Raw genomic sequence first — 26688 nt, forward strand, 5'->3', positions numbered from 1 at the left:
CCACTCTCCCAAATAGCGGATTCAGTACAGTGATGCCCCGCAAGACGAATGCCTCGCAAGACGGAAAACTCGCTAGACAAAAGAGTTTTCCGTTTTGGAGGTGCTTCGCAAAACGAATTTCCTATGGGCTTGCTTCGCAAGACGAAAATGTCTTGCGAGTTCCTGCGGGGTTTTTTTTCTTTTTCCAAGCTGCTAAGCCGCTTATCCGATAAGCCGCTAAGCCGCTAAAAACCGCTAAAAGCCGCTAAACCGCTAATAGCGCTAATCCGCTAAGCCGTCAATGGGCTTGCTTCGCAAGACGAAAAAACCGCTAGACGAAGAGACTCGCGGAATGGATTCTTTTCGTCTTGCGAGGCACCACTGTATGTGTGTCTGACAGGACTGTAGCCAAACTACTCTTGGTGCAAAAGTCTGTGCAGGGAAACAGTGTATCTACTTGCCAGCTGTAAGTTAGTTGAATGGGGAAAATAAACACCCATATAAAAAGCCACTAAGGGGCTCTGGCAAAGCAGGTGATTAAGAACACGCAATTAGCAAAATTGGAGATTCCTCAGAATTGAGTGGGTTACAGACAGACACCAGTGAGGGAGGATTTTACAGACAGCAAACACTTTTAAAAAGAGAAGGCTAGGGAACACAATCAATCACTTAGTTCTGCAGACATTATGCCTCCACCTCTGTTCCTGTAAAGGGGGTGGTATTAATCAGCTAAATATGAATTAATTTCCTGGCTCAGAAGGAATTCTAACAGAGGTATAATTTAACTGTCGTATGCCTGTGATTGCTATCTGAGCCACAATAGGATTTAGACAGTTATAAGGAGAACTGCAATACAACACCATCAACGCTTCCCTCCCAGCAGGATAATTGACAGATCTTTGCTAGAACTGGTATCTTAAGTGCTTATTTAAAAAGAAACCTTCCAAGAGCTTTCAAAATCCCAGCCGCAGATGAAGAATCTGTGTCTGAATTAGTCAAATGTATAGGCACTATTCCCTTGGACTCCTCTCCACTTGCTACTTAAGAGGTTCACACATTTCATACCTTTCTCAACCCAGTAAGGAAGCTTATGCAGTAAGATCACACTGTTTAAGATAAAGTGTCAACACTCCCAAGGGAAAAGGAAAATGAGTAAAAGGCAAAAGAGGAAATCAACCACTGGCTCTACTTAAGAGTACTTTTTTTCTTTTCTTTTTAAAAAAGAAGACTGGGAAGCGTCAGCACTCCATTGATGCGTTTTTTTAAAAGCCCTTAAGGAAATTCAGCTGCAAACCTCCCATGACTGTGAGCCAATGGGAAGACTGCCCTACATTGCAATAATCTCCACATACGGTACATGATGCAGCAGTTCCAAAAATAGAAAATCCTGCAGAATACACAGCTCTGCGTTGCCTCTGACGTGGCAGTGAGAGAACAAGGAGAAGGATGGAAAGCAGGCTCCGTAGACTAAGATGCAGTTTAATGGGAAAAGGGTCCCATTCATACCCGAGGCACCTGCTGCAGCAGAAGCTGCCTCCTCCACAATATCTCCTTCCTCCAGCTCCATGTTGTGATTGTATTCCACATCATTTTCCCCAGACCTAAGAAACAAATTGAACAAAAACAAAGAGCTCCTTTGAAGCCTTTGTTCTGAAAAATCACTTGTGCTTAAAAGAATTTCATAGATTTTAAACTGCACAGATTAGCAAATTCATTGTTATGGGATAAAACCACTCTTTCACGCATGTACTTACAACACTCAAGTACTGCATCTAAGGCTCAGTCTATATATGCAGCAGAATGAAGCAGCAGAGTCCCAGGGTGCTGGAATGGATTCTACCCCTTCAGCTACTTCAATACTCCCTACAAGGTAGGTATCCAAAAGGTTCTAGCTTTGCTAGTTTTCTCCTTGCAGGAAGACTTGTTTTTTCTACCCTTTAACATTTCCATTTCCACAACAGAATTCCCCCATCCTCTCCCCCTGCACCCTCCCCAAATCTGTTCTAGATAGCTTGGGGAACCCCCAGAACAGATTTTAGGGGACACATAGGGAGAGGAGATGGAGGGCAAGTTTGATTGCATGGCCACAAGTGTGTTAAATATCCACTTCATCTCCCACTTACACTCTGAAATGGTACAGTTCATTCTGCTATCTCAATCAATGAATGAATCAATCATTTTATTTGTATGCTGCCTTTCCAAAGTTAAAACCATGCTCAAGGCGGATTGCAACATATAAAAAATACAAGCTTAACAACATCAAAAAGTACACAACCAGACTGAACAATTTCCACATAAATCATTAGATCCAAAATAAAAGATATTAAAAAATTAATAGCAACAACCCCAACAAAACTCATAAACAATACCCCAGTGCTAAAGATGCTCATTCATCACTATTCTCAGCCCTTGAACCCTCATTCTATTAAAAGCATAGACCACTGGGGAAAAAATCACATTTGAAATGTACAGACATGTAGTCTTAGAAAGAAGCCAAATATTTGTAAGTGCAGACTGCTTCAATGTTACAGGTGCCACACAATACTTATTCTGCACCTCTGTGCTGCCTCTCCAGACATTTTTCTTTAGGCAAGCCTTTCTAGACATGTAGAACTGGACATGAATTTTAATCTCTTTTTAGCTTGTTGATTTTCATTATCTTCTGAATGTTTTTCAATACCTGTCCTTTTATTGATAATTACGTTGGGTTTTTTTTTTTTTGCAAACTGCTTACAGGTTTTATTGCAGCCATGCGCTGTCTGAATTTTGTTAAATAAATAAAATAGATAAAAAAATTATTACAGTGTTTCATTTTTCCTTATGCTTTGTAAGCTGCCTTGGGAGCAACAATAATGTAGGGTAGGATTTCCCCTCCCACCCTGCCTCCAAATGGAAGGAGCTTCCATTTCAACAGACAACAAAAATGGCAGAACAAGAACAGGGTCTCTTACATGGTCTCTTCATCAATATCATTTTCTTCTGTGTTGCTGGTCGCTGTGGAACTAGCTGAAGAGCTGCTGCCGTCAAGGTGGTTTGCCTCGTCCTCCCCAACAAGATCGACATCAAGGTCCCCATCTGAGAGTTCATGCTGCAGTTAAGAGTATGCAAAAATGGCTCTGAAATAATGCTTCTGTGTGCAGTGCGGAGCAGAGGCAGCCAACATGCTGCTCTCCAGTTGGTAGCCCAAGAACTTCCACCAGCCCCGGCCAGCGTGGCCAACAGTCAGGGGATTATGGAGTCCACACCACTAGGAGAGGACCATGTCGGTTATCCTGGTGCAGAGAAAGCAGTGACACTAATGTTTAGCTGGTTAACTGGAAAGAAGGAACTCTGGAAGCAGGTTTTTCACAGGCAGCTGGGCTGAACCCTGTGGGAACAGGAGTCTAGACTAGATGGCCCATTGGTCTGATCCAGCAGACACTTCTTAGATTCTTATGTAAGCCAGGAACACACAGGACTCTGCCCATACCCCCAGAATTCCAGAGGGTAGCTGGCCCTATTCCAGAATCAGAGATCTGCTGATGCCTGGAGCATGGCACAACAGGACTTTCCTCTCACAGCATGGAATGAACAAGAGTAATGTCTACTGGCTTGCTAACTGTAAGTAAGTGGGACAGAGTGCCTAAGAACATCCTCATTCTTGGAAGGAAGGCATGGTATTAGGTACAGAACTGAGCTCCCTGAGAATTTCTACTTTGATTAAAAAACAATTTTTCTAGGTCTTATTGATTAAAAACAGATACTGTCTGTCTGAAACTGCCTTCTGAAATCTCCAAAGCCAAGGTAGTGGTCAATGAATAAGGTTTCCACGACTACCAAAAACAGAATACATTATACATTATGCAAGATAGTAGAATTCAGCAACACTAAACACTGATTTGCATGCTCTGCGCACAGACATTGAAAGGGTGTGTGTTTCAGCACTGATAAAAGGCTCCTTTACCAGATGTCCCTCAGTACCACCCAGCATATAATCTGTTTTGAAATTCAAACAACACAGCAACAGTTAGCAAAACAGGTTGGCTACTATTTTCAGATGTGTACCTGTGATCTACCCTTTCCTGCTTACCAAGCACAACCCCTCTCCATTAGCACAGGCTGACCTATAGGCATTGGGATTTGCTCCCACAATAAATAGTGATGGTCAACAACTTGGATGGCTTTGAAAGAGACTCAGACAAATTCATGGAGAAGAAGGCTATCAGTGGCCAATAACCACATGGGCCGTGTTCTCCCCTTCACCATCGGAGGCAGTGTGCCTCTGAATACCAGTTGCTGGGATTCACAAATGAGGAGTGGTGTTGTGCTCAGCGTCGTCTTCTGGGCTTCTCAGAAGAGGCATCTAGTAGGCCACTGTGAAACCAGGATGCTGGACTAAAGAGCCATTGACATGTTCTCATGTTTGGTCATTACTGCAAATTCACCAGGGCAGGAGAGGAGGATTCTTACATTGAAGTCTTCATACTGTATTTTCTCTTCCTCGTCATCCTTTGCTTCTCTAGCAGATGCTGTGCTGGCCACAGCCTCAAGATGCACGTCAGAGTTTGATCCTGACTTCTTAGGTCTTGCTTCTGGACCATCATCACTTTGTGGGCTGAGGTGAGTATCAGGGGGAGACATGCCATGGGATTTCTGGGTACGAGAAAGCTCAATTGCAAGCCTCTGTCATTTAAAAAAGAAAAAGAAAATAAAGCATACACATATGGAAAACAGAAGGCATAGGTTTAATGTAGCCAACATTCTTTATACAGCCGTACCTTGGAAGTCGAACGGAATCTGTTCCAGAAGTACATTCGACTTCCAAAACGTTCAGAAACCAAAGTGTGGCTTCTAATTCCTGCAACCAATCAGAAGCTGCGGACATCTGGCTTCCAAAAATTGTTTGAAAACCGGAACACTCACTTCCAGGTTTTGATTGTTCGGGAGCCAATTTGTTCGGGAGCCAAGACATTTGAGATCCAAGGTACAACTGTAATACTAAACCAGTTGTTCGCAAACCGCATGGTGACTGACAGCAAGAGCTGTGATGCCCAAGTTACGTACCCAAAGAGATTACCCCACCACATCTACTCCTGATTCACTTTTCTCTTTCCAATTAGCCTCTCCTGGAGACAGATAGCTCTGACACATCTCTACATTGGATGTGATTGGATCAATCACTCCAGATGCAGCAGCTTTACCTGCTTGAGAAAGCACACCCAGATCAGTGACTCATGCAGAAATTCAGAGGTAGGTCCTTCTAAAGGCAAACAGCTCTTGCACATCTGGAAAGATGCTGCAGCACAAAGGGTAGAGCAGGCTTCCTCAACCTCGGCCCTCCAGATGTTTTTGGCCTACAACTCCCATGATCCCTAGCTAGCAGGACCAGTGGTCAGGGATGATGGGAATTGTAGTCTCAAAACATCTGGAGGGCCGAGGTTGAGGAAGCCTGGGGTAGAGCACATGCTTTGCATGCAAAAGGGTTCTATGTTCAATTCCCAGTGGCATCTCCAGGTAGTAATGGGAATGCCCCATCTGAAACTCCTGCTGCCTCTCAATGTGGACAGTACTGAGCTAGATGGACCAATGTTATTACTCAACGTAAGAAAACTTCCCATGGACCCAAGTGTAAATTGAAGCATGCTTCCAATTTCAAAATACAGTGGTGCCTCGCAAGACGAAATTAATCCGTTCCGTGAGGCTCTTCGTATAGCGGATTTTTCGTCTTGCGAAGCAAGCCCATTGACAGCTTAGCGGATTAGCGCTATTAGCGGCTTTTAGCGGATCACCTGATAAGCGGCTTAGCTGCTTAGGTAAAGGGGGGGGAAAGGGGAAAAACCCGCAGGAACTCGCAAGACATTTTCGTCTTGCGAAGCAAGCCCATAGGGAAATTCGTTTTGCGAAGCGCCTCCAAAACGGAAAACCCTTTCGTCTAGCGGGTTTTCCGTCTTGCGAGGCGTTCGTCTTGCGGGGCACCACTGTACAGAAAATAAGAAAGGTTCCTCAACCCTCAGCAGTCTGGGAAACAAGCACAACACACTAACGTTCATGATTTCATTGTTCAAATTAGCCCAATACACTTGCCCCCCAAAATATCAGTCACCCACTATAGTTAATGGCATTGTCCCTCAATTTAGCATTCATGTGTCACAATGCTGCTCACCTCTTTAAGGTTATTTATCTGTTGGACATAGCTTGTCTGAGCAGCTTCCAGCTGAGAAATGTACCAGTGCTGATCCCGACATTTCTGGAAGAAGGTGGGTGACCGCACCTGGAACCTTGTGGGGGGCAGAAGGAGGGGAAGACTTCACAATGCTTACTAAAGTCCCATACAAGAATAACGCATGTTCTATTAGCAGTTGGGTTCTCTACAAAGCTGCGACAGCAACCTTGTGTCACCATCGTTAAAGAAGAATCTGAAAGGAGGGACAGAGCCATCCAGCTTCATCCCATTTGCTGCTAAAAATTTAGGCTGCTAATTTAAATCAGTGAATTAAATCAGCTAAAGCTTAAAGGTTACACTTTGTTTACTGATGCTTATTTTGCTACTGTAACAGAGATCAAAATTATATTAGAGAATACCCTTCCCTGTAACAGTGACAGGTAGCTTGCATCTATTAATCTGCAAAGTCCTCATACATCAAAAGGCACCAACTTGGAGGTCGAGCCAATGTTCACATTTATTGGGCAATGATTACTCAATTAAAATTCTTGAGAACCTTTTAAGAGACAGGCCTACTAAACAAGTTAAATTGAACTCCTCTCACCATTATGACACTACATACAGTAATAGAGTGAGGCAAGGGTTGCTCCCCCACCATATAGGATGTAGTGCCAAGAGGTTCCTTTTCCTACTGTTCACCCTCAAAAAGCCATCTGTGGTCATCTTGCACCCTTACAGCACTTGCGCAGTAGGCCTCTCCCATACCTCAAGATGACAGTGTCATTCTGCCTGTTTAAGTAGCCTTCATTAGCAAGCAAGTCCAGTCGAAAGAACCTGTTGTAACCCCAGCACTCGCCAACTTCAAAATCAGACGCAAACTCTCGAATGATATTTTTAGCAGGATCATTAGTGGACTGGTGGACCATTTCCACACGGTATTCATACCTACAAAACAAAAATGCCACAGGCGAACGGAAGATAAATCACCCAGTGCTAGACCTGACCTTATGTGCAACCATATATTAACATCTATTAATTTTATAGTGCCACCCATGTATACGGCATTTTGCAAAGAATGAGAGGACAGGGCCTAGCCCTCAGGGACTTACATTCTGTATATTCACACAGGAGGAAGTGGAAGGGGAATGAGGCAGTGGCAAAAAGGGGGAGAACATGTAGTTACTTCAGCTATGTAGTTACATCTTTATGCGCCCCCTCGCCCAGCTTGTCCGGAGTTTTGGGCTGGGCTGCCATCAGTATGCTGATGACACCCAACTCTATCTGTTGATGGATGGCCATCCTGACTCGGCCCCAGACACACTGATCAGATGTTTGGAAGCTGTGGCTGGATGGTTACGTGGGAGCCGGATGAAGTTAAATCCTTCGAAGACAGAGGTCCTTTGGCTGGGTCGGGACGATATGGGATTGGGGGGGCAACTCCCATCTCTTGCAGGGGCGCAATTAGTGCCAGCACCGTCCATTAAGAGTTTGGGTGTAATCTTCGACACCTCCCTCTCCATGGAGGCACAGATTGCAGGTATAACGAAGGCGGCATTTTTTCATCTCAGTTGGCTCCTTACCTCTCTTGCCCTGACCTAGCCACTGTGATCCACGCGACGGTCACCTCCAGACTGGATTACTGTAACTCGCTCTTCGTGGGGCTGCCCTTGAGACTGACCCAGAAACTCCAGCAGGTGCAGAATGCTGCAGCGAGACTCCTTACGGGGTCTTCGCTGCGAGATCACATTCACCCGGTGCTATACCAGCTGCATTGGCTCCCGGTGGAGTACAGGATCAGGTTTAAGGTGCTGGTTTTAACCTTTAAAGCCCTATACGGCCTAGGACCCTCGTACCTACGGGACCGCCTCTCCTGGTATGTCCCACAGAGGAATTTACGATCTTCAAACAAAAACATCTTGGAGGTCCCAGGCCACAGAGAGGTTAGGCTGGCCTCAACTAGAGCCAGGGCTTTGTCGGCTGTGGCTCCGATCTGGTGGAACGCTCTGCCACAAGAGATTAGGGCCCTGCGGGATTTGACATCTTTCCGCAGGGCCTGCAAGACAGAGCTGTTCTGCCAAGCCTTTGGCTAGGGCACAGCCTGACCCCCTCCTTTGGCAATTTTCTCAGAACTCTACCCATTGGTTGCCTTCAATTTGATTTGAAGTAATTTTTTATTTTTATTTTTTTATTATTATTATTTAATGAAATGATTTTAAAATGTTGTCTTATTTTATTGTTGTTAGCCGCCCTGAGCCCGGTGTCTGCTGGGGAGGGCGGGATATAAATAAAAAATATTATTATTATATTATAATTGTTGAGCTTTGTTACAGTAATTGTTGGTACAATTATATCCTAAGTTACATTTCACTAATTAATAAATTTCCATCAAATAGCAAGCATGTCATCTTTCTACCAGCTTTTAGTTTTGTTTAAAAAAACAAAAAACAAACCTGCATTTCAATGCATGGCTGCCCTCACAGGGCAGCCTATAAGTTACATGAAAATACAACTAAATAAAAAACCACAACAGCAGCACTACTATTCAGCCAGCACAGACTTGAATAAGTGTGTCTTCAGCCTTTTTTCAAAGACTAGCAACAGTGAGGCCATAGATATCTCCCTGGGATGTTTAAAAAATGCTGATGTGATGGGTGCATGGATAAGGGTATACACTGAGGTAACAACCAATGCCAGACAGCCGTGGTGGCCCACTGTAACCTTCGCCAACCAGAAGCCGATGGGTTGTTGAGAGTCCAGCATCTTATCTGGAGGGCACACCCGACACAAGAGGGGAAGAACAACTGGTGCAACCATGGCTACAACTGTCTACAACCAAAAATGTTCAGCTTCTGAGACAAAGTTTGCAAACTGGAACACCTACTTCCGTGTTTGCAGCTTTCGAGTTCCTAGTTGTTCATGAACTAAGCTGTTCAAAACCAAGGTACAACTGTACCATCAAAATGATTTAAAATATGAAGCGACAAATAAACCCATAACCAACCTTCCCATCTTATTTCACAGACCTTTTCAAAAAAGCACATTTATTAGCTGTAGCTTACCTCCCAAAACTCAAGCAATCGAAATGAAACCGACCCCTGAAAAACTAGGATTGGGGACCAGGGTTTTTATTCACATCAGGGCCAGGAAAACTTTGGCCTTCCAGATGCTATTGGACTCCAATTCCCATGAGGCATAGACTGCATAGCCAATTGTTAGATATGATGGGAACTGTAGTTCAGCAACATGTTGGGAGGGCCACAGGTCTCTTAGCTCAGATTCAGATTGACAGGAGTGGCAGGCTTGGTTCCTTGTCAAGGACACAATCTGGCTGTGGATGTTTTGAAGCCTTTGAATCAGCTGTGCTTAAAAAGCTGCTTAGGGACTAAATTCTTGGTGACCTAGCATCTATGGTAATTTTTTGGCAGGTAACCTCTAGCTCACCTGAAAGACAGGCTGGCCAGCCACTTGGCTGCATTTGAAATCAATTTCCCACTGCAATTAACAGAGCTCTTCAGACCAAGTTCAGCACAACACCTCTGTCAAATATTCCCTTCTTGCCAAATATGACCATGAAACTACATTACTTAAGCCACTTTCCCCACAAGCAGAGGGCATTTAAGCCAAAAGTCACACACATTCAAAATGTCCAATAAAATATTTAGCAGCCCTTGTTAGAGCCAGCTGTCCCAGTGTGAAGCCTGGACATAAGGACAACGTAGGGCAGACGGGGAACAGCATTCTCCCCACCTGCGATTCCCAGCAACTGGTATTCAGACACATTCTGCCTCCAACCGTGGGGCGGAAATAGCTATCATGGCGAATAGTAGCCATTGTTGGTCTTACCCTTTGCAGGAAATGCCTAGTGAATTTTCAGAAAATGAAGGTGGCTGAAGAAGATTCTGATATGTACAACTCTTTTTCTCCCCCCTCTCCATCTCCCCCATGACTAGCTAAATCAGAGATATGCAAATGTGATGAATTTGCATGACTGATATAGGCAATAGAATCCTGCTGTTGGATGCCCGGGTACATAATTTTGGTCACAGAATCCACAGGGTTTTGGAAAAATCTAACATGGCTCATTCAGATGGGTGGGGTTTAAATAATAAAATTATTATTAATATTCAAGGGGAGTCTAGAAAAGTGCTAATATTCAACTCTTAACATAACAGGCTTATATCTGCCCTTCCACAAACAAAATAACTCCTTATATTTGTAGAACCTTTATATCCCAGCTTGATCACCAAGATCATCTGTAGGATTTGCTGGTAGTTCTGAGCTGGGTGAGGCTCATTTGACATTAGCACAAAACTGAGCTTCAGTGTTATTAGCCCTTTCTTGAAGAATGGAGACTTGGAAGGGCTTCTATACTAACCTTCAAAAATTTGCTGAAATATTTTCTTTGCCACCAGACTTATGCAGAAAAGAAGACAAATGTTTTCCATTGAATAGTCAGCTGGTGATCCATTTTAATTTTTGTATATACAAATATTTGTATAAATAAGGTAAATAAACAAGCTCTGATCCAAGGAAAAGTTTCCTCAACATAAATGTGGCAGGCAATTTTCAACAATTCTGCTTTGCCTTAGCATACGCAAAGACTCACTCCAGAAGATTGGGGACCATTCAGAACAGGGTAGGAAGTGTTGTGGGAGTGGGGCTCAGAGGGAACTGGAAAAACTGCCACACCATTTCCATTCATAGAAAACTCATCTGGACCAAAGCTCTTTCCACATAAAAAAGGACTTTTTGGATCGAGCAGTTTTTGATGAAGACCCCTACAAGTTTGGATTAAGTAATACTGCCTAGGTTCTTTACTACAGAATCACATGGTTTGAGCATACATTTCATGTTTGGTCAGACACATAATTTAACTAGACTCCCTGCTTCCTCCCTCCAACATTACCATAGACACTGAGTGCAACCCTATTCCAAATTCAGGGGGAAAGAGTGATTGTTCTTACTTGGATGTTTCTGGCAATCCAGCTGACAGCTCGAGAAACACAGATAAATAATAGCCTCGCACCACTCCGTTTCCATCCTTTAAAAAACGTTAAAATCAAAGTTAGTTTCTTACAACATACCTACTACCTGCCAAATGAGATTTCAAATGAGATTTCCTGCAATTATTGAAAATACAGCTGAAGTGGGCTTTTACCTGATGCCCCGTTCCGGAGAGTCTAAACTGAGAGAAAATGCTCCCCCCTCTGCCACCACCAATGCTTAAATACTATCAACAAATTGGTGATCTGTTTGAGGGGGCTTTACATCACAGAAACCACTTGTGCACTGAAGCCCCAAATGTCTTATGGCACTTTGGCCTCAAAAGCCAAGCACAAACACCATAGCACCTGAGCCACTAGCCCCTCCTATGGGTGCAGCTTGGTGCATGTTCAAATAAACAAAACTTGGGTGTTTCTCCTCCTTATGGTAACCTCTTCTCACATTTGTTAATAATTGTGTGTGTGTGTGTGTGTGTGTGTGTGCATGGAACAATTTTTCATATAAACCAGTAAGAACAAGAGACAACCAAGGAAAAGGTGTGGGAGAAAAAGAAGAGGGGATGAGTAAACCCTGTTACCATGCTACCCTGTCTTACAAGATGCTGTTTGTATACCACTTCCCACACAGCCTGACTGGGCTTAAGGAGGTGTTTCTGGAATAGATTTGAAGAATCCCAGCATATTATCCTTGGAGGACTTCAATCTCCATGTCAGGGCTGCCTTGTCATGTTACATCAGGACTTTATGGCCGCCATGACAAGCATGGGGCTGTCTTACTACTTCGTCTGTCCAAGCATAGAGTTGGTTATATGTTCAACCTGGCTCCCGTGACAAGGTGGAGTCGTCATGATCCAGGAGAGAAAAAGAAAATGTGTCTTCCCCAGCACTTTCCAACGGAGACTTTGCCATCACTGGAAGAGGTCCAGTTTGTTCTTCCTTCAGTACTGGTGGTGAGGAAGATATTTACACAAGACAGGGCACCCTCAAGGCCAGCACTATGAAACACCCTCACAGGTGCAATCAGCTATGTTCACACACAGTTGGATAACTCATCAGGCTTTTGAGGTATGCTTGGTGTTGGGGAGGTATTATCTGTTAAGCGTTTATTGATAAGCAGCCATTTGATGTTTTCCATGTTTTTATGATTGATCTATTGCTTTATGTCATTAGCTGTCCTGTGCTCTCTTTTTGGAGGAAGACAGAAAAATGTCAAATAAATAAAAGATAGTATAAAGTCACACAGTGCTGCTTCATGCAAATAGATTGGCATAAGGAACCCAAATGACTAGATATTTTCCTTCCTGTTGCCTCTGCCAGAAGGCTGCCCTTTCATTTGCTGCCAAAAGGCATAAGCCTTCAGTCTGTTGCACAACCAGTGGCAGATATTTTTCTTCCAACCTTGGAGTACCAAATTATTTGCCACCGTGAAGAAGTGCCCTCAACAACCAAACATGTTGCCCCTCCTCAGTTAGGCCCCATACAATCGGAATGTGGTTCAACAAAACGTTTATACCCACAAACTGGAAAGATTTCCTCAGTGTTGTGGTAATGCAATATTATAATGTGAAAAACATCTTGCATTTTTAAAAGCGGAATATTTCCTCTAGGCCTCACTGCTTGGAAATAATATCAGCAGCATATAAAGGTCCAAAACCTAGAAAACTAAAATTGTGGGCATGGCCTCCCTCTTACGGTTTTTCTGTTCTTTGTCACTTTGTTCTATCCACCAGGCAGCCACAACTGCAAGGTTTTTCCTTTCCTCCATTTTACCATATTATTTGAAAACAGAAGCTGCATAAACACTATTGGCAAAGTTCCTAACCTGCATAATACATCCTAAGCACAGATTTTTGGCTTTGCTACAGAGGCAATTTTAAGGGTTGTGTCAAAGATTCAAATCTTAGCAAAATTGTAAGCTTTCAGAATAACCAGTGAGCATGTGAGGTGCCATGCAATAAATAAGTAATTATTTACATTGCCTGTCAATGCAATGCACTTTTATTTATTTATTTTGCCTTATTCCTGTGGCCATTACATGCTTGCTTTACAGATTCACCCTGTACTAACTATGTATTCACCCATGCAGTGAATAGGGCAAACATGAAACTGGGTAAGTGCTGCTGTAGAGAAAAAAAGAACAACATTAAAAAGTATACCAGAGGTGATTGGCTTAAAAAATAAGGGGCTTGTGATCCATCTGTAGTACTGAACAGAAACTGCTTGCAATATCCAAGCTGCTTTTTAGAAAATGGTCCTACTAAGAGGTATTTTAGCTTTTCTTCTGGTGCATCCCTGGTATATCAAATCATGAGGGTTCTTTTTTCAAGACTCCCCCCTATTATGTTTTCCCCACATTCTTTTAAATATTAGTTCCAGGTAATTAACCCAGAGACTGACATTTTTGGTTTCTGAAAGTTATAACTCGGGACTACTCATAAGAATAGAACACTGCAGGGCAAGTTATGGATCGCAATGCACCAGGAGTGAGGTTATGATCGAGATTTCAGTAGCTGTTTGTTAACAGTATCAGCCACACTCACTGGATAAACCTTGAGCCTCCAGCAAAGCCCAGAAACTTGAAGAGGTGGACTGTAAACTGGATCTGCCCGCTGGCGTAAAGTGCTGTTGAGAGAAATAAATATTCAGTGCAAAGGTTAAAGTAAATCGTTCAACACAAACGGGAGGGTCGTCATCTCTAGAGCAAGCATTCCTTAATGTGTATTTTCAAACCTAAGGAGATATAAAATAATTATTCACTAGGATCCATTCTCTCAATAAACACCATTAGAATTTTCTTTAGCAGCCATTCCATTATGCAAAAACATTTCCGTGTTCTGTTCTATGCCTCACTCCTCTTTATTCTTTTCCAAGGCTTTTATTATAAACTCCCTTATAGTTCTCTCTTTCACACCTCAAAAGCAAATTTTATGCTTCCTTTTATTTGTAGACACCCTCCTATCTTGTAGAAGACAGTAGGACGGAGTAACCAATGTGTGCCCTCCAGGTGATGTTGTACTGTAACTCATATCAAACACAATCACCGGCCATGGTGGCTGGGACTGATGGGAATGGGACTCCAACAACTTCTGGGGAAGATCATGTTGGTACCCATATAGCAACACAAAAGCCTGAACCCACTCATTCTAAATGGATTGTGGCTATTTGATGCTGGTGAAATGCACTCTGCACGTGCTCAGAAGCACTCTCTAGCGAGGAAGGTGATAAATACAGTCCCTGCAAACATAAGATATGGGAAACGCTGACTTCAGAGTTTGACACTTGCTACTGAAAAACAGTTACCACAGAGAACAAATTAAGCATTGTGTTCAGTTCTTTTGTTCCAGTTGGGAAAGTGAGCTGGTTACATAAACCAATCTGGAGGATAATTCATGCTCTTCTAAAGGGGAATAATCTGATGAACAGATAGATTCTGTTCAATATTTCAATATGTCGCTGCAAGAGGAATAACAACAGGAGGAGGAGCTAGCAAGGGATAAAAGATCCTCCTCCCTTAGTCAGAGGTCTGCGCACAGAACACAATAAAATACAATTGAACTGAAACCCTGCCAGTGGCAACAGGCTTAGCCCAACGTCTGATTAAACTCCAGCATCGCACCCAAGCTAGCTAGAATCCCACTTCTTGGTAAGTCATGACCCTACCTGAAGTTCTCCAAGACAAAGGTAGTCGAATCATATGCAGGAACCAACTCACTACAAGAAGGAAAATAACAGGTAAGACTAGAAAGTGCAAGGTAAGAAAAAGATTTACATACCAAGAACATGACTGGCATACAAATGACTTTCCAAATGCCCCTAAAAAACTGCAGGAAGTTTCCAAAGTTCACTCACAACATTACTAAAAAGGATGGTAACAACTTGTTAGGTAATCAGTCTTGTGGCAGTAGAGATTGTACCCTTAGCTTTATGCAGTCATATTGAACAAACCTGGGCTATACTCTGGCAGTCTGAGACACACCAAAGTCAAATAAGCATTGTTGGTCCCACTTCAGGTGTTCACTCTCACCAACACTGAGGGAAGTGGAGCCTGCAGCTCACTCCTGAACTCTCGGGTGGATAAAAGTTTCATAGGGGAAGCAGGCTATAGGTCTGGCCTTCAATCTGGCATCCCAGCGCCATACACTACTGACCATTTTTATCATCCGCTTTACACAAAACGTGAGGCTGCCTCACTCGCAGAAATCTGTCACTGGGCCAAACTAAAAGCATGATTAACACATGGTATCATGGCTAGAGTGTCAGACTAGGACCTGGTAGACCAGAGATCAAATCCCCACTCAGCCATAAAGCTCACTGGGTGACCCTGGGGTGGCTCTTAGCCTAAACTACCTCACAGAGTTGTTTTGGGGATTAAATGAGGAGGAGGAAAACCGTGTACATACCACCTTGACCTCCTTGGAGAAAAAAAGTGAGATACAAATGCAAGAAAGAAATCCCCAAAGAGTTGTGGGGAGCCAGATCCCTCTTACCCACTGGACAATCTTCACCTAGGACTTAATGTCTGCATAGAATCTATGTATGCAGATCAGAACCCTACGACAATCCCTTTCCCTGCAATTGTCAGGGGTAATAATATGTACACCTTGGGAAGCTTGCATGAATAAGGATCAAATGCCTTTTACAACATCAAATCTGCAAACTTAAAACTAGTAGAGTCTGGAGTACCTTGTGAAGTCTGGAGGGACAGGTGTAGTGACAAAAGAGGCCATGGGTTTCCGATGCACCTGCTGAAACATCATCAATATCTCTGAGCTTTTTGATATCAGTTCACTTTTACTGCATGACCGTAGCTGCAAAAAGAGGAAATGGAGAACAAATGCATGCCTATGTCAATAAATCCACCAAGTGAGGTAGCATTTTTAATTGGTTTAATATATTAAAAGTGTCTGTGCTAAGCTTAAGCTGCAGCAGCAATGCCCAGACAGAGGACTAAGGATATCTAGCATAGCAATGTCTAAACAATAAACTTCAAACTTTTAAGAAAGCCAACCAAATCAAGTAAAATAATTCAAATTTGCCAAATGAGGAAGACTAATACTTCTGCTGCATCCAAGCTTTAAAACAGAATGGATGCATGTAGCCATCTGTTATTACAAACACACACACAAAATGTGTTCCTAAGAGCAGTTCTCTAAATGCTAATCATTGTTGGCATCTGTCTGTCTCAAGAGACAATGGAGTGTGCCTCCAGGGATGAAGGCAAACTGCTGTGTTAGCAGCACCAAAGTGACCTCCCCAGGGTGCAAGCCTGGGCAGTGTTCATGGAGCTCCTGGGCTACCCACTGATGTGGTCAAAAGGAAAGCAGAGCAATACATTTCGCACCAGCTTGGCTGAAGGAGTTGCTGAAAGGGTTTCAACCATCAGATTCCACTCCGGATTTGTGCAGGGTTTACTCCTGAGCCTTTTCTTTTCTTGAAGGTATACCACAAGGCAACGGAGGCTTAGGATCAGAGTTTTCCTTCTCCTAGATGGGCTACCTTCCCAGGTTGACAAGCCCCAACTGCCCCTTACTTCCCTCTACAGCACGTGCAGAAACTGCCTTCTTGATCTTTGGACCCAATTTTGGTCTCGTCCATTCAATTCACCGGAGCTTGTCTTCGCATGTAGAGGAAATCCCTAACTCACTGAGGGTTTGAGAACTATCAGTTACCCTCAGCTGGTTTAGCCAGCCAGTCAAAGCGGGGGGGCGGGGGGGCGGTGCTGACAGATGCTGATAGCTTCTAGGATCCACAGGTGAGAACGAGTGCAGTGGGGACCAAAGGTGGACATGCTACCCCAGAAGGACCACAATGTGTCCCCCATTGCAGATGCTACCCCTCCCCTAACAACTCATATACCCCACTAATAATACAGAATATATATTTATCCAAAACTGGGGTACTGTTTGCAGAATTTACATATGACACATATAAATTCAATTCCAAATAAGAAACCCATACTATTTGCTAATGAGAATTGACGGATAAAAATAAATCAAACTTCCTCAAAGGGATTCAAACCAGCTGCTTCCATCACCTGATGCTCTACTTCTTGTAACAGGGATTCCAGGAGTTCAGTTTCTTGGGTGAGGGATGTCTTCTGACCTATTTAATTTAAGCCAGACAAGAAAGCCATAGTCAAGTAATGATAGGCTTTTAAGTAAACTGTCCTGGTGCTTTGATGCTAATCCAAACAGCATTTAAGGGATAATACAAAATTTGGAGGGCCAGTTTGGAGGGCCATACATGCATTTATTTATTTAACCACTCTAATGCTTAATTACAGGTGTCTCCAAGGGGTGTACAGAAGGCTCAATACAGTAAAACTAAAATGAATTAACCTTAATCAGTAACACTATAAAACAGGTAACAGACGAGGTAACAAATCATAGGTAACAAATAATACAATTAAGATGCTTCATATGCAGTAATATGATTCCATTTCACTGTATTTTTGTTAACATTTCCCCTTTTTAGTTAAGAGCATGAATTTGAGGTTTAATGCAAAGTTAAATCATGGACTTACAGCGTAGCTTGTGGGCTACACCTCCTTGTATATTACAATTTATTTTTATTGTATATTACAAATATGTATAGCTGGCTCTTCATCAGCTAACATCAGGTCAGAGTAAAATATAAAATAAGTTTTAACAGCCATCAGTAAAACAAATTCCTAAAACAACCAGCAAAGCTAAGGACAGCAATGAAGGTGAAAGTCACTCCTTACAAGACCTAAAAAGTCTGAGTAAACAGGTATGTCTTCACTTGGTGGCAAAATACCAACTATGTCAAACCTGACATGCCTGAAAAAGAGCACCCACCAGCCATATCACTGTACCTTTTAATTAGTCTAATATAACTTATTTTTGGCATCTATATATTTGCTTTCTCTATCTAATTGTTACCAACCTTTTGGAACAGAGCAAGCTATAGTTCTATGGATCACTCTTATCTCAAGTGGGCAACAGTTTTGCCAAAATCAAGATGCCTGCCCCAAAATCTAACAAAACAAAAGGCAAGCCTACCCATTAGTGTTATAAGCTTGTTCTTCAGCTGAGTGTCTAGCCTAGCAATCATCATCTCTACTGCATTCCTGATTTCCCGAACACGCTCATCTTTCGCACTGCGTACTGCTTCTACATTCCTTTCCTGGAAGACACACAAGACATTAGTTTACCACCAGCTGGAAAATTCACAAACCAGTTAAAAGTAAGTCACCTTGCAGCTGTAAAAGTTTTTTTGACTGATTTACTTTTAAGATGTTGATTCAATCAGCACCATCATGATCAGTTGAACACAGCATAAGCTAGCTTTAATGAAAACATGATCTGTTATACAATGCTATTGTCTAGACACATCCATCGTAACAATCCCCAAAAGTAAGTAGCATGAATACTTCTTTTTTTATAGTGCAAGTGCATTTTGTTTTGTTTGTGTTCTAAAGAGCGCCCTCTGGTGACTTCAAGAGAACTGGTGCCTGAGCTTGCTCCCCACCCGCCCCAACTCTTCTTTCCTTGTTGTGTTGTGTCTTTTAGATGGCAAGATTTGAGGGCAAGGACTGTCTTTTCTTATTTATCAATAGTAAGTCATTCTGGGAGGCTTTTCAGCTAATGAGCAGCAAGTGCCAGAATGCTTTCATGAATGAATTAAAGAGCAGAGTATGAAACAGAATACATTACCCAATGTGTCAAGTTTCTAAGTCAACAGATTGCAACCCAGCACAAAGGATGAATGAAGCAAAATTGCCCATTACAGGCATGATATTTTTTCCAGTGTATATTTCCTTTGCAGAAGGTGCACAATATAAATTTGATAAATAAATAAAATCCTAAGAACATCATTGTAATGATGTGTTGATCCAAAATGGGTATGAAGATTGCCCTTACCACTTCTTGCACCAAACTGATCAACTCCATCAGTCTTCGGCGAAGCTTTGCCACCTCTTCATTTACTTTCGTGACATGTTGTTCATAAATTTCAGCTAACGGTTTGAACGTATGTCCTCCATGCTGTTAAAAAGACACAGAGGCTTCAGCTTCATTGCACCAGGACAGGACAGGTTACTTCCCCACCTCCTTCTTAAGAGACTGTCCCATAGAGTATTATCTTGCCTTTAATGTGTTAACAAGCCTTGGATCTGGCTTCTGCTCCAGTCACACACTTCCTGAAGGAATCTATTCTGAGTCCAAAGTGAGTGCCTGAAATGAGGTTCTGTATTCACTGTGCATCTCTTCAGCCAATTAATTTGAAACTGGCTTGACACTCTGAACATGTATATACCATTTCAGGAAAAGGCTAAATTAGCTCCCAGACGCACCTCTTATGGGAAGACTAATTCAAGGTTTAGGGGACTTAAAGGACTTACTTTGACAAAGCCAAGCTTCCTCCATTAAAGGTAGATTTATTTGTTTTTTTAAAGACCTAGACATTTAAAGAATATTGTTCCAACAAAGCAGTTCAAATCAGAGGTTTCATTGAGCAGTGGGAGGTAGTTAGGCTACTATTTGGTAGTTCTACCAAACTTGAGAAAAAACTATCACATTAATATAATCCTCACATTAAGTCTATATGCCTACAGGGAACTTCAGCAAAACAGACGGAAGCATTCCTTTATGGTGCAGCCCACTTAGAAGACTAACACTGCACTGCTCTGTCTTAAGGGCCCTTCATTTTTCTAAAGCTATAACATGTATTTTAAACAAGGACCATTTTCAAGTGCCAACACCTACCATGAGACAAATGAATAAACATGAAATTCTAAAGCAAACAACACTGTCGGAACCTTAAAAGTGTGAGATCTGCATGTAGAGAGAGGCATCATGACACTGATGCTGGAATGAACCAGAAAGGTAAACAAAAACAGCAAATCTATTTATGAGTTGCCTTAAACAAACAAAAAAAAGCCTCTAGGAGACTTATTTAAATGTTATACACGTCCAATATAGCAAATATAATCAATAAAACCCTAGCTAAAAACCAGCACTATCCAAATTCCCCCCACCCAACAGCATAAATACATCAATCTGCAAAAACAACAGCACAACCCCCTCCATCACAGCATTACCTAACACTGACAGTCAATAAATGATGTTAACAGCTGAAAATGAAAAAAACATACAGTGGTGCCTCGCAAGACGAAAAGAATCCGTTCCGTGAGTCTCTTCGTCTTGCGGTTTTTTTGTCTTGCGAAGCAAGCACATTAGCGGCTTAGCGCTATTAGCGGCTTAGCGGCTCAGCTGTTAAGCGGCTTAGCAGCTTAGCTGTTAAGCGGCTTAGCGGATCAGCTGATAAGCGGCTTAGCTGATAAGCGGTTTAGCGGCTTAGAAAAAGGGGGGGAGGGGAAAAAACCCGCAGGAACTCGCAAGACATTTTCGTCTTGCAAAGCAAGCCCATAGGAAATTCGTTTTGCGAAGCACCTCCAAAACGGAAACCCCTTTCGTCTAGCGGGTTTTCCATCTTGCGAGGCATTCGTCTTGCGGGGCACCACTGTATTTAAAAGTTTCAGGATAAGAGGAACATCTTTACCTGCCACCCAAAAAATGGTAAAATCAGCACCAAGCAAGCTACCCTAGGCAGACCACTCCAAGAGGGAGCCTCTGCTGAACAGGCCCTTCCTCCCATCAGTACCCTCTGAATCTCAGCCAGAGGGGCTACTCCAGAGGACCTCCATAGAGGAACTTATGAGTGGGCACAGACAGTATAGGAAAAGGTGCTATTGAATACAACAGAAGTATAAAAATGATTTCCCAATGTGTTTTGAGTAAGGATGTTCTTCATCTTGGAATGTCAAAAATCTGTGATACAAAGAGTTATGCCTCCACGGTTGTTGTTGTTTAGTCGTTTAGTCGTGTCCGACTCTTCGTGACCCCATGGACCAGAGCACGCCAGGCACTCCTGTCTTCCACTGGCTCCCGCAGTTTGGTCAGACTCATGTTTGTAGCTTCGAGAACACTGTCCAACCATCTTGTCCTCTGTCGTCCCCTTCTCCTTGTGCCCTCCATCTTTCCCAACATCAGGGTCTTTTCCAGGGAGTCTTCTCTTCTCATGAGGTGGCCAAAGTATTGAAGCCTCAGCTTCACGATCTGTCCTTCCAGTGAGCACTCAGGGCTGATTTCCTTAAGAATGGATACGTTTGATCTTCTTGCGGTCCATGGGACTCTCAAGAGTCTCCTCCAGCACCATAATTCAAAAGCATCAATTCTTCGGCGATCAGCCTTCTTGATGGTCCAGCTCTCACTTCCATACATCACTACTGGGAAAACCATGGCTTTAACTATACGGACCTTTGTTGGCAAGGTGATGTCTCTGCTTTTTAAGACGCTGTCTAGGTTTGCCATCGCCTTTCTCCCAAGGAGCAGGCGTCTTTTAATTTCGTGACTACTGTCACCATCTGCAGTGATCATGGAGCCCAAGAAAGTAAAATCTCTCACTGCCTCCATTTCTTCCCCTTCTATTTGCCAGGAGGTGATGGGACCAGTGGCCATGATCTTCGTTTTTTTGATGTTGAGCTTCAGACCATATTTTGCGCTCTCCTCTTTCACCCTCATTAAAAGGTTATTTAATTCTTCCTCACTTTCTGCCATCAAGGTTGTGTCATCTGCATATCTGAGGTTGTTGATATTTCTTCCGGCAATCTTAATTCCGGCTTGGGATTCATCCAGCCCTGCCTTTCGCATGATGAATTCTGCATATAAGTTAAATAAGCAGGGAGACAATATGCAGCCTTGCCGTACTCCTTTCCCAATTTTGAACCAATCAGTTGTTCCATATCCAGTTCTAACTGTAGCTTCTTGTCCCACATAGAGATTTCTCAGGAGACAGATGAGGTGATCAGGCACTCCCATTTCTTTAAGAACTTGCCATAGTTTGCTGTGGTCGACACAGTCAAAGGCTTTTGCATAGTCAATGAAGCAGAAGTAGATGTTTTTCTGGAACACTCTAGCTTTCTCCATAATCCAGCGCATGTTTGCAATTTGGTCTCTGGTTCCTCTGCCCCTTCGAAATTCAGCTTGCACTTCTGGGAGTTCTCGGTCCACATACTGCTTAAGCCTTCCTTGTGGAATTTTAATCATAACCTTGCTAGCGTGTGAAATGAGTGCAATTGTGCGGTAGTTGGAGCATTCTTTGGCACTGCCCTTCTTTGGGATTGGGATGTAGACTGATCTTCTCCAATCCTCTGGCCACTGCTGAGTTTTCCAAATTTGCTGGCATATTGAGTGTAGCACCTTAACAGCATCATCTTTTAAAATTTTAAATAGTTCAGCTGGAATATCATCACTTCCACTGGCCTTGTTATTTGCAGTGCTTTCTAAGGCCCATTTGACTTCACTCTCCAGGATGTCTGGTTCAAGGTCAGCAACCACACTACCTGGGGTGTACGAGCCATCCATATCTTTCTGGTATAATTCCTCTGTGTATTCTTGCCACCTCTTCTTGATGTCTTCTGCTTCTGTTAGGTCCTTACCACTTTTGTCCTTTATTATGGTAATCTTTGTACGAAATGTTCCTTTCATATCTCCAATTTTCTTGAACAGATCTCTGGTTCTTCCCATTCTGTTGTTTTCCTCTATTTCTTTGCATTGCTCGTTTAAGAAGGCCTTCTTGTCTCTCCTTGCTATTTTTTGGAAATCTGCATTCAATTTCCTGTATCTTTCACTATCTCCCTCGCATTTTGCTTGCCTTCTCTCCCCTGCTATTTGTAAGGCCTCGTTGGATAGCCACTTTGCTTTCTTGCATTTCCTTTTCATTGGGATGGTTTTTGTTGCTGCCTCTTGTATAATGTTGCGAGCCGCCACCCATAGTTCTTCAGGCACTCTGTCCAACAAATCTAAATCCTTAAACCTGTTCCTCACTTCCACTGTGTATTCATAAGGGATTTGATTCAGATTGTATCTTACCGGCCCAGTGGTTTTTCCTACTTTCTTCAGTTTAAGCTTGAATTTTGCTATAAGAAGCTGATGATCTGAGCCACAGTCAGCTCCAGGTCTTGTTTTTGCTGACTGTATAGAGCTTCTCCATCTTTGGCTGCAGAGAATATAATCAATCTGATTACGATGCTGCCCATCTGGTGATGTCCACGTGTAGAGTCGTCTCTTGTGTTGTTGGAAAAGCGTGTTTGTGATGACCAGTTTGTTCTCTTGACAGAACTCTATTAGCCTTTGCCCTGCTTCGTTTTGATCTCCAAGGCCAAACTTACCAGTTGTTCCTTTTATCTCTTGATTCCCTACTTTAGCATTCCAATCCCCTATAATGAGAAGAACATCCTTCTTTGGTGTCACTTCTATAAGGTCTTGTAAGTCTTCATAGAATTTGTCAATTTCAGTTTCTTCAGCAGCAGTAGTTGGTGCATAAACTTGGATTACTGTGATGTTAAAAGGTCTGCCTTGGATTCGTATCGAGATCATTCTATCATTTTTGGGATTGCATCCCAGTACAGCTTTCGCCACTCTTTTGTTGACTATGAGGGCCACTCCATTTCTTTTACGGGTTTCTTGCCCACAGTAGTAGATATGATGGTCATCCGAACTGAATTCGCCCATTCCCGTCCATTTTAGTTCACTGATGCCCAGGATGTCAATATTTATTCTTGCCATCTCATTTTTGACCACATCCAACTTACCCAGGTTCATGGTTCTTACATTCCAGGTTCCTAGGCAATATTTTTCTTTACAGCATTGGACTTTCCTTTCGCTTCCATGCATATCCGCAACTGAGCGTCCTTTCGGCTTTGGCCCAGCCGCTTCATCAGCTCTGGATCTACTTGTACTTGTCCTCCGCTCTTCCCCAGTAGCATGTTGGACGCCTTCCGACCTGAGGGGCTCATCTTCCAGCGTCATAACTTTTATATGCCTGTTGTCTTTGTCCATGGAGTTTTCTTGGCAGGGATACTGGAGTGGCTTGCCGGTTCCTCCTCCAGGTGGATCACGTTTGGTCAAAACTCTCCACTATGACCTGTTCATCTTGGGTGCCCTGCTCGGCATAGTTCATAGCTTCTCTGAGTTATTCAAGCCCCTTCGCCACGGCAAGGCAGTGATCCATGAAGGGGGCCTCCACGGTACTTCAGCTTATATAGCAGCTGGCTGTCCTAATCAGATTTTCATAGTTAAGGCAGACTTCTTTTTCAAAACACTTCTTTTTTAAACCCTCAAACAAAGTTCTCTGCTAGAATTTCTCAATATTCAGGATTTTTGTGATGGATCAATAACCTGCATAACTTAACTGCTTGAGAGATAAGGGATCTGAGTAATTGAAAGTTACTTATATCCTAAAATGAATCAGTTAAATGTTTCAATGAAGTAGTTTTATATTTGGTGAAGGATGGCTTTGTTCTTTTTAAGAAGGCACAAGCAATGTTCTTCTGTAATGATAGAAACAAGCTATGAAAAAGAAAAAAGAAAAACCATTCAGGATCGTAATCATATATACAAGATTAATTTAAATAAAGCAAAATTATACCATCCTTTCTGTGCTGTTGGCTGCACTCCTGTATTAAAAAGCAAGCACTGAGTAGGAAAATCCTTGCTCCAGCTGTACACAGAGAAAACTATTCTGCCACTTACCATTCCACCCCAAAGAGCACACTGGTGGCAAATGCATTTCTTACATGTCCAACAAAACACACTGAGCTTTTCGTGATGATTCTCACACCTATGGAGAGGGAGGAAGAAAAGCGTTTGCAAAACACACACCAACATGTCTTTTGCAAGACTGTTTCTCAATCATTCTTCAAAATTTAGTGTCACTAATGAGAAGTTCATTTTCACTTGCCATTATCAGACTCTGGAATCAGACTAGTTTAGGCACATTTCTGATTCACTAAATTAGAAATGGAATTACTTTAAGGTTAATGTGTGATGAATTCTTCACTGAATTTGGGCATGTTCACAACCAAATGCTGGTAATCTCTCATCTCTTCTGCACACTACTTTTGATAACTTATCCCAATAATATTACCATCTTAAAATTATACACAGTGTGGCCAGTGTCTATCAGGAATTACTTGTGCTCCCCGCACCCACCCACATCATATAGAGGCAAAACAGACATCTTAACATTATCCCCATAGCCTCTTTCTTGATATTTTTCACTCATCCACTGTCCTCTAAATTTGAAGTTGTTTCTTTTGTGCTTGTCCTACCGGCACTCCCCCATTCCTATAGTAAAATATTTTTTTAACAGAGTGGAGCAAAGCAATTACTAAAATTCTTTGGAAAAAAGATACATCCTGAGAAAGGCAACCTGAACACCTTGAGAGTTTTCCTATGTTCTTCATGCCATTCAAGAGCCCCAAGATACATTTTCTCAATGAAATGAAAAGGTTGTTTACATCAGAGTCAGTGTAGACCTTGGACTTGGTTACACTTGGAAAGAAGAGCAAGGTGCTTAAAAAAACTAAACCTAAAAAATGAGGGGAGAAAGCAGGGTTCTGATGACCACAAATTTGGCTGCCAAGGCCAACCAAAGCTGTGGACCCTTAATTTAGACTGTTGTTAAGTACAATGGTACCTCGGGTTACATAAGCTTCAGGTAACATATGCTTCAGGTTACAGACTCCACTAACCCTGAAACTTTGCTTTGAAGAACTTTGCTTCAGGATGAGAACAGAAATCATGCTTTGGTGGCGCGGCGGCAGCGGGAGGCCCCATTAGCTAAAGTGGTGTCTCAGGTTAAGAACAGTTTCAGGTTAAGAACGGACCTCCGGAACAGATTAAGTACTTAACCTGAGGTAACACTGTAGTTGCACTGTAAGAAGAGATCTAAACTCTCTGGCATCTTACTTAACACAATTGTCAATCCAGCCCTTGATACGATGGCAACAAATTTTACATAGACAGAATACTTTATTTCCCAATTCTGAGCAGAATTAAACCAGTCTTTAGGCAAGGCACATCGAAACTCGCAGTCTAATCCCACTTACTTGTCCTTTTCATTTTCTTCATGCTTGTTCAAATTGCACAGCTGAAGCGTGTCAAGCTGCTGGGTGACCTCCTCAGCCCAACGACAGTTGACAAGTTCTCGCAGCTGGAGTGGGGCCCTGCATGTAATTAGTTTTCCCAAGTAAGAATGCAAGGAATTTAGTTTAGCAATTAGGAACCAATTCCTACTCTCTAGGAAAGTAAGAACACAGGGAAAGACTGGCTGCGGAATCAAACCAAAACCCCATCGAGTACATCATTCTGTTCTTAGAGGGGCCACACAGATGCCTATGGGAAGCCCCCAAGGCCAGCCTGAGTGCAACAGCCCTCTCCCCAATTGCATTCAGAGGTATACTGCCTCCCATACTGAAGGAAGAACACAGCCATCATAGCTAATAGCCACTGATAGCCTTATCCTCCATGAATATTCAAGCAAACATTATTATTAGGAGGCTGGAATGTATGCAGTTAAAGTTAAAAGGGAAAGGAACCCCTGACCATTGGGTCCAGTCGTGACCGACTCTGGGGTTGTGGCGCTCATCTCGCTTTATTGGCCGAGGGAGCCAGCGTACAGCTTCCGGGTCATGTGGCCAGCATGACTAAGCCGCTTCTGGCGAACCAGAGCAGCGCACAGAAACGCTGTCTACCTTCC

The 26688-nt window shown here is 42.7% G+C and overlaps 1 protein-coding gene and 1 long non-coding RNA gene across 4 annotated transcripts in view; one reads left to right on the top strand and one right to left on the bottom strand.

Annotated features, from left to right (window-relative positions):
- The window catches only part of TRIM37 (tripartite motif containing 37), a 44015-nt gene that overhangs the window by 12423 nt on the left and 4904 nt on the right, over nucleotides 1-26688 (bottom strand). For all 3 annotated transcript variants that reach the window (XR_013833497.1, XR_013833498.1, XM_079955502.1), the window contains exons 5-18: nucleotides 26039-26155; nucleotides 24681-24768; nucleotides 19008-19130; nucleotides 18147-18270; nucleotides 17159-17226; nucleotides 15808-15932; nucleotides 14785-14835; nucleotides 13665-13746; nucleotides 11086-11162; nucleotides 6887-7066; nucleotides 6122-6236; nucleotides 4429-4641; nucleotides 2931-3067; nucleotides 1486-1580 (exon numbers count right to left, since the gene is read on the bottom strand). Coding sequence is in view for 1 of the 3 variants with exons in the window: in XM_079955502.1 (XP_079811628.1) it covers nucleotides 1486-1580; nucleotides 2931-3067; nucleotides 4429-4641; nucleotides 6122-6236; nucleotides 6887-7066; nucleotides 11086-11162; nucleotides 13665-13746; nucleotides 14785-14835; nucleotides 15808-15932; nucleotides 17159-17226; nucleotides 18147-18270; nucleotides 19008-19130; nucleotides 24681-24768; nucleotides 26039-26155 (1595 nt within the window). In the remaining 2 variants the exon portion in view is untranslated. The remainder of the gene's footprint in view (nucleotides 1-1485; nucleotides 1581-2930; nucleotides 3068-4428; nucleotides 4642-6121; nucleotides 6237-6886; nucleotides 7067-11085; nucleotides 11163-13664; nucleotides 13747-14784; nucleotides 14836-15807; nucleotides 15933-17158; nucleotides 17227-18146; nucleotides 18271-19007; nucleotides 19131-24680; nucleotides 24769-26038; nucleotides 26156-26688) is intronic.
- Nucleotides 20820-24252, top strand: LOC307204369. The gene is made up of 2 exons (XR_013833646.1): nucleotides 20820-20952; nucleotides 24185-24252. It is a non-coding gene; the product is annotated as an uncharacterized lncRNA (long non-coding RNA).

The sequence above is a fragment of the Podarcis cretensis genome (assembly GCF_951804945.1).
Source record: "Podarcis cretensis genome assembly, chromosome: 15".
Classification (NCBI taxonomy): Eukaryota; Metazoa; Chordata; class Lepidosauria; order Squamata; family Lacertidae; genus Podarcis; species Podarcis cretensis.